At 42.7% G+C, this 8661-nt stretch overlaps 1 protein-coding gene across 9 annotated transcripts in view; it reads right to left on the reverse strand.

Annotated features, from left to right (window-relative positions):
• LOC116702075 (receptor-type tyrosine-protein phosphatase U) overlaps window positions 1–8661 on the reverse strand; it is a 221250-nt gene that overhangs the window by 80139 nt on the left and 132450 nt on the right. For all 9 annotated transcript variants that reach the window (XM_032536175.1, XM_032536172.1, XM_032536173.1 and 6 more), the window contains exons 7-8: window positions 7801–8094; window positions 1337–1657 (exon numbers count right to left, since the gene is read on the reverse strand). In XM_032536175.1, the coding sequence (XP_032392066.1) occupies window positions 1337–1657; window positions 7801–8094 (615 nt within the window). The remainder of the gene's footprint in view (window positions 1–1336; window positions 1658–7800; window positions 8095–8661) is intronic.

Below are 8661 nucleotides of genomic sequence, written 5' to 3' on the forward strand. Positions count from 1 at the left end.
TTTTTTTTTTGCAAAGGCAGTATATCATCTCTATGCGTGCGTGTTAATAGTGACTGAATTACTGAATGCTACTCTCTTGCATTATAAAACTCCTTTTGCATGTCTGTTGCCCTTAGAAGCTGAAGCGGAGGTAGGCAAAACATGCTAGAAGAACATCCAGCTGTATCCATGAAACACTGACAGACAAATCTGCTTCCTTGAAGAAGCAGAGACACATATAGGCAAAGTGCTACACCAGTGTTTGATTGTTGAGCCCATAGGAAACTGGCAGGTGGAACTGTCACCGGCTGCGGCTCAATTACTATAGTTGTGACGGTGATGGCGGCTCTCCTTGTGACAGGGGGATATGGGACTGTCAGACTGGCATTCAGTGGCTCAAAAGCAAAACTTTCCATTGGTGCTAACATTCAAAATATCAAGTAAATAGGGAGGGGGGAAAAAAAGCCTTTTTTTTTGACACGTGTGTTTTAACTTGTCACTTTCGAACTACTCAAATCTAACGAGTGAAAAATACCATGCTGTACGTTATTCCATTTATGCAAATTCATTTAATTTCCTCCTGCCTACAAGACAGCAATGTGTAGGTGTAGATAATTAAGTCAGTTTTTTCATATCTCCTGCACTGCATGGCACTTTTGAATCTTGCTGTTGAATTGACTGTAAAACCATTCTAATGCATTTGGAAGATGCAATAGAAAGACAAATGCTGCCAATTTCATATCATAGCCACCAGTCCCTCCCACTCACTCCACTGGTTCAAAAATCTCACTGAGTGGCATTCAATTACATTGAAAAAAGTGCTTGCTTATTCTTCAGAACAATTGTTTGACCTTCTGTACTTCCACTCTGGGAATTTGCATGAGAATGTGCCTAACTCTGCTGATGTACACAGGAAAATATTAATACAGAGATAAGCAAAATCATTTTGCCATTTTGCTCGCGGCCATGGCCCGAGCTGATTAATGTTCCACTGGTCTCCATTTATAAGGCTGATCTTCCATTTAGTTACGCTGATCCAGCTTATTTTGTGAGTCAATATTTGTGTGTAGTTTTTTTTTGCTGGCACTGGATGACTAAAGGCATGGATGTGTGTAAGCAATGCACAATAATTATCTGAGCGTGACGGACCATGCAAAGAAAAGTAGAAAAAAGAAGAAGTTCTGAAGCCAGAGCTAAGAAATGATTACTCTAAAGAGCTTGTGTGAGGACTGTGCATACATAACATAACTTCCTGCTCTCCATAATGATGCTGCAGAAGAATTGCACAGATTAACTAATGCATCTATTTTAGCATCTTTTGTCTACCCACTGGGTCACATAAAAACGGCCTACTCACTGTCCTCCTCCGTCTGGAAGGTAACTTCTCTGCTCTCCTTCTTGCCTTCGGGGTTGGCCAGCGCCAGCCGGACGTGGACCGAGCGGAAGGGCGGCAGGTCTCTCAAGGTGAAGTGAGAGGTGTTGCGATCCACGGACAGGCACTCTCTGATGGTTGCGTTGCTCCCTCCGCTGCCCCCTGTTGGCATGGAGTAGCGGTAGCACAGGGACAAGGAGTAGGTGTGACAGCGGGTGAGGTTGTAGCCCAGCGGCTCCCACTGAAGGCCCAGCTGCCGGGGCTGGATCTCTACAGCTGTCAGACCTCGCAGGGCACGCATGGGCTCTGAAGAGGCACAGGAAGCAGAAATGACATCAAGAAAGTGCAAACAGTGAGCAGCTTATGTTTACCAGCTTTTGCCGAGGAAACCAAAGGGGCCACAGAAAAAAATGTGTTAAACAGTGTAAAGGAAGAAGCTCCCTGACAGAAATCAATACTCAAAACCAGAAAATCCTTTGGACATATCGGGTAAATCTATGAGATTACAAGTAGAAAATGCAAATAGTTTTTTGAGGGGAGGGATATTAGAGTCAAAAACTGTTTTTGTGACTCAGCCGAGAGACATGAAAGTAGGACTGCGATTCAGGCCATGATTCAGGGAAAAATATGAATCATGATTTTTTTTACCTTAGAATTTATATCACGATTCTCTGCCATGATTTTTTCTCATGAATTGTAATGTTTCTTGACAAATGAACCATGACAAAACAAATTGGCAGTACAAAAACAAATTTCTTTTGGCACCTATAGGACATCACATGCACATCACGACAAGCCTGTGAACAAAGATATTTCAATGAAGAGAAGGAAGAGCAATGCAGCGCTTTTAAACCTGTTTTATACAATCTATGTTGAAAATTCTACTACACGTTGGTCCTCGACCAAGCTTGCCGTCATTGGGAAGGAGTTGCTAGGAACCAAAGCCTGTTGAGGTGGTGCCTCTTGAATGCTTCCTCGTGGAACTGTTCTTAAAGTGTCCATTTGCATGGAGAACCAAATGCAGACCCAGAGCATGCTGGAGCGACTATACACCCCATCCAGCCTGGGACCCTCTTGGGATCCCCCCGCAGGATGTGACTAGGAAGACAGAGGTCAGGCTACTTTGGTGCCACTGGACATTTACTGAAAAGAAAATGAATGGATGAGAAGCTATGATCGTTTTTTTGTAAGTCAGAAGGGATGAGATGCTGTTCTCTGTTGCAGCACAAGTTGAGATGTGTGATGAGATGTATGCTGCCAAGACAAGAATATTTTTACCTAAAACTCTTACCCAGTACAGCATGAAAGAGAAATACCGATGGGGAAGCGGAGACAGCAACAGTTGCAGCTGACTTTACAATCGAGGTTACAGAGGGGTGAATCAATGAAAAACTGAAACTGCCTGAAGAAATAGAATGCAACCCAATATTTCACATTCCCATCCCTCCTTGCGCGAATAAGGTTCAGTAGGAGACCAGTGCACGGCCTCGGCAGAGAATCAATGTGAAGCCTAATTACTGCTGGCGTGTTGAAGCTGTGATTGCGGATGTCCGTGTCCCTGTCATGCACAGTTCCAACACACGGCGGGTTATGTCTGTCCTGTAGCCTGGCCCGGATCTTCAAGTGCACTGCTGAGGGATCAGATAAACCAAGAAGAGGGCAATGCCTTCAGCCTGGCACAGGCCGGCAGTGCAGAGCTGCAGACTGCTGCGGGCCAAGAAGGAGAGGGCTACTAGCTACAGCCCTGCTGCTACACTAAACATAGATCAGAAGCTGCTGAGTGAAGGAAAGAAGCAAACAATGTCACGGAGGAGACATCAGTTCTGAGGGGACAGAGAGACAAGACGGGGGTAGGGAATGTCCCCAGAATCCTAGCTGACCTGATAGCTGTCTGCTCTTCCCCTTAAGTGTGGAAGAAAGTAGTGCTGGGCGATATGGAGAAAATCAATTATCACGATATTTTTGACCATTTTTGACAATTAGTGCTTTAACAAAATATCTTCAGTTAGATTTTAGATAAATAAACATCACTAATGTGGATATAATGACTAAGTGGGTAAAGGCAAATACTAGAAGAGCTACAACAGTCTGGTAAGTTCAAAAAATGACATCACTTTACTGTAATGCAGCCTTTAAAACCAAGAAAAGCCAAAACTTCGGCCATATTACGATATCCAAAATCTAAGATGATATATAGTCTCATATGACAATATCAATATAATATTAATACATTGCCCAGCCCTAGAAGAGAGTGTTTTCACAACTGAAAGCCAAAACCTTCCCATGGAATAGTATCAATCAATCATACAGGAAAAATCATACCGGTCATGTTAAAGGTGCACGACAAGAATTGGCTTGATGTCACATGTTTTTAACAATATCAGCTCTGTGTAGCAGTCTAATCCTGTTTTAACATGGTCTGCCACCAGTGGCCCGCTGACTGATTGTTCAGTGTCTGCTCAAGATGCCATTACTCATCATTACTGCAGCACTGCAGAAGGCTCGGTCTGTCCTGGGCTCTCCACCCGCCGGTCCTCCAGCAGTCCTACACCAAACTGACATTCAGCTTGATTAGCCTAATCAGAGGGATTAGCCAGAGGCAGAAGGAGTGAAGGAGGGAAAGGGAGGCCGGACAAGAGATGAGCGGGGGAAGCGGAAGAGATGAATGGGGGAAGAGTCCCTATGGGTCTGCCCATTTCATCTCATGCTCCTCATCTTTAACAGCTGCCTCAGTGGACTGCCACTGAGGCCTGTCCCTCCTGCCAGGAGCTATGTTGGAATTATGATGGACTATCAGTGCACACCCTCTTACTTACCACTGAAACCACAGGGGGTTTCCACTACTGGCATGCATATATTCAATGAGTTTCTGCCGGTATCAAATTCCAAAAATGTAACCTGTAAATTTAACCTGTAAATCTTGATTTCTCCATATTTTTATGACAGTTTAATCTAATAGATAACACATTTACCTGAAATGGTTTTCAAAGAATAGTGGAGATTGGCAAAAAGAATACAACTTTTAATAGTTTTTAAATCGGCTTGTTGCTATATGTGTCCGCCATGAACTGTTGTCAACAACAACGAGCAGAACAGAATCTTTAAAGAGGCTCTATTGTACGTATTTGTGTGTTAATAGTAATTGTGTACTTAACAGATATATAAAGTAAAAACCAAAACACATTTCCATTAAAAATGGAACTCTCTTCCATAGACTGCACATTCTCAATTGCCTGAAGCGTCCCGTCCCCATTTTGGTTTGAAATTCTTCAATTAGTGATGTCACTGATTGAGAAAGCCAGCCCAGTTTTTAATATACGCTGCCCATAGGTGCTGCCTGGGCGAGCACAGCCCGCCTAGTGGCTTGTTTGAATTTGGTTGACTAATCACAACAGAGTAGGCCAGCTGACCAAACAAAGGGCTTTTCAGGAAGGTGGGCCGAGGGCTCAGACAGATCGTTTCAGGCAGAGGCAGAAACATGATATGCTACATCAGAGCATGTAAACCTATTCTAGTAAACTCCAAGTGTACACGTATTTCACTGAAAAGAAGTATAATGGGGGTTCCTTCACCTGAAAGTAACAATATACTTTTGGAATGTAGGAGTGCACATGCACATGCAATGACAAAAGAGATGTATCTTGCAAACCCTCCAAACTGACATTGTGCATCTGTTTGATAAAGCACTTGTGTTTAGGACAGAATACGTCAAGTGTGACAAACCAGGACATAAAATGCCGTAAATCTGTCCCTCTGTGTTTTGTGTCTCCGTTATCTCGACAGAAGTAGTCACTTAAATGGGGAGAAAAGCACACACTTTTGTGTCCTCGAAGCCATTCATTGCGTTGCACTTGGTGGTATACATGAAAAGATCTGGACACTAAAGATATTGAGGCTTTGAGATGAATGGGTTGGAAGAAATACGACTACTACTACACTAACAATTTTCCTACAAACTAAAATTTAGGCCACCAAAACATATGTGAAACATGCCAATATTACACCAAAACGTAATTAAGAGACAGGAATGAATGAATGCTAAAAGATAAATGAACAACACATCAGCATTCATGCCAGGAGGCTTATTTGTAGCCTGGGGCACTTCACCAGAAATCAATCCTTTTCTGAGCTCACCGCTTCTGATTCAAACCAACGTTTTCCTACATGTTAACCAATATGACAGAGTTAAAACATGGTTTGACTAACCAGTATTACGAACTCTTCAGGAGACAGGGGCACTCAAAGTTCATTCATATTGGACAACCACTCAACACACAGACATCTTCTTCAGCGGCCACAACATGAAAACTTCAGGAGATGTAAAGAACTGTTGACCCTATAGCAAATAGTTATTATTTCACTGTTAAAAAATGAAGAAAAACAAAATCTGAGTTCAAATGCGCTTTGTTCAAATTAAGATTTGGGGACAAGAAATCTCCTAATTTGCCTATTTATTGATTTATTTTGGCCAACAGTATCACAATTTTAAATAACCTTGTTTGTTAGCTTTCCCATCATCAGAAAACTACACTGTATTGTTTGTTTTTGAAAAAGTGATATGCCTTTAAAAGAGGTAGTCGTCTGATATGGGTTGACTTTGAGGCTCAGTTTCCAAAGTAGTTGGGTCGTTCTCATATTTGTTAACATGTAGGGAAATAATTGTTCAAATCTAAAGGGGTGAGGTCAGGAAGTGATTGATTTCAGACTGAATGCCCCGCCACACAAAAAGCATGAACACTGGGGAAAAAAAGCACAAGAGCACATCATTGGTTTAGATGGCCACCCTCAACAATGGCCCATGGGATTGAAATCCTCTGCACCAGTAGGTATGAAATATCACACTCAAAGACTCTCCCAAAAAGAGGAGTCACAGTGCTAAAAGAAATTGCTCTCTGTGACACATTCAGGAGACAAATTCATCCAGAGTTTTGTGTCAAAGGGCCTCGGCTATACGCTGCCTTCCTCCCGGGGGTAACGCTTCACATAAGAGCAATGGGAGTTGACAGGAGGTGGGCGAGACGAAGACACTGACGAGAGTGGATGGAAGTGTGTGGCAGATGACAGGGGCGTCATGCTGTCTACTTGACAGAGCGGCAGGGTGTCTTTTTCAACCGGATGAGCAGCACAGCGGCTAAAACACAGACGAGAGGTGGCGAGAGGAGCCCGTCTTCTGCTGCATGACGCCAGAATCTCAACTCAACACCAGCTCTTGAGCAAAACGTTATTTCACAGCTGAGTTCAGACCAGTCATTAACCCAAGGGTGTGGTGCTTCGACCCATGTCTTGCAATCATGTAAATGACTGTAGATAAAAGCAGGTCTCGGTTGAAATAAATAAAAAGCATCAGGAACCTTCCACGCTGCAAAGACAACAAACACACCTGTTGTTCTCAGCGGCTGCAGGCAAACAACAAGTTCTAAAGTGGTTCGTCAAAGAGTTTGATGCGGCTCCCAGCTGCAGCTCACAACTCTGGCAAATCTCAGAGCATTAGAGCAGAAACACACTCTAAAAACAGTGGGGTTTTATTTGGATCCATGAACTGCAAGAGTAACCAGATGGTCTTCTGTTTGTTGTTTTGTACTGATATTTTGAGACCTCAGTTTGCAGCATTCCGTACACTAGTGTTGCCATAGCAATGCATCAAAAGCCACATGTCCAATTACACTTTAGATTTAGAAGAAACTAAGACGACACTAAGAAACATACTATTGCTAGAAAATTATGAGTACACAGCATTTCTGAGTGGTCAATCACAGCGATCTGCGGTGTGTGAAATCTGTAATCCATAGAACCACGCCGCAAGCAGAACATGTATTCATTGTGCAAAATACAGAATGCTAATACTTATGGATTTTGTCACTACTATTGTTATTCTTTTTCTTATTCCGAGCCTAGATGTAACAATGATACAGTTCCTTAAAGGCTTTTGGGTGACGCAAATGTTGCCATGGAGTCAGTGAGTTGTATATTTTGGCATATCGTCCCCATTTAAACTCACGCAGCACAAGCTACTAACAGTTCCTAGTTGCACTGTAACCAATGCTTGATCTGACCTAAAGCTATATTTAGCATGACCAAAAATGTGTTTTGTTATTGCGTTCGCAAACGTTAGTACACGTTAGCATGTCTATGTTGCCAGATCTCGCGAGAGTTTGGTCCTGAGACAGAAACGGGTCTCGCACAAAGATAATTTTCTCCTGATTTGTTCGTCTGAAAAGAGTTATTTTATTGTTCATGAGATATGTGGCTTTGACAATGGTCCAGTATTTACTTTGGTGACTATGTGCGAAAGAATTGGTCATAATCTGTTTTCCTCTTCACTTCTCCCATTGGAATCAATACACTCAGAACTTGCCACTAATCTCCTAAATAATGAAACCATGTAGTAAAACCATGTGACACAGATACAGGAAATGACTTGGTTCTAAGGGGTCTCTGATCTGACTCACCTGCACACTTTGTCCTGCTGGTCAGAGGGGGCCCCGGTGCTCCTGTACCCCCGTCCCCGGGCCGGGTGAGCAGGACACTGATGCGGTACTCTGTGTCTGGCTCCAGATGCCAAATCTTATAGGTGAGTGAGCCCACACCGTGAGTCTCCGTCCACGTGGACTGGCTTGCCCGGTACTGGATTTCCCGCCGAATAACGGGCCCATCACCCACAATGGAGTTGGTGTTGAGCTGGATGATCAGATATGTGGGGCCTGCCCGCAGGAGCTGAGGGGGGGCAATTGGTGTTGGGGGCACTGCAACAAAAGAATGCCTTGTCATTATACCGAACATCTACAATCATAAGCCTTTTGGAATAAAGTTCTTGATATTGTTTGAAAGTGATATTACTTGGAAATAACAGGAATATGGAAGAAATACGGCCTTGAAAACACTGATGAAAGACAATCAAAAAAACATTTTCTCCAAAAAAAGAGCAAAGTCATGTCAGCAAAGGAAAAGTAATTGATTTCTGTCATTGATTTTCTCTTTTTTTGATTTACAGTTTCAATAACATTATTTCTGCTCTGTTAGAGCATTGAGTCATAAAAATCTTTTAATCACATCAGGACTATGAGAGTAAGAGACACAGAGAGAGACAGAGAGACTCTTGAATGTAGTCAATTCTTAATTTTCACTCTAATGATGGTGAATAAGAGCTTATTTGCATGAATAATTGCATTACTAATTCTGTCTTCTCTTCACATAAAAACCCCAGTTATGAAGGATAATATGACCCTTATCTACCCAGCGAACATCATTTGAATTCCTTATCCTCACATCATGTAGTGTGTGTGTGTGTGTGTGTGTGTGTGTGTGTGTGT

The sequence above is a fragment of the Etheostoma spectabile genome, chromosome 14 (genome assembly GCF_008692095.1).
Source record: "Etheostoma spectabile isolate EspeVRDwgs_2016 chromosome 14, UIUC_Espe_1.0, whole genome shotgun sequence".
Taxonomy (NCBI): domain Eukaryota; kingdom Metazoa; phylum Chordata; class Actinopteri; order Perciformes; family Percidae; genus Etheostoma; species Etheostoma spectabile.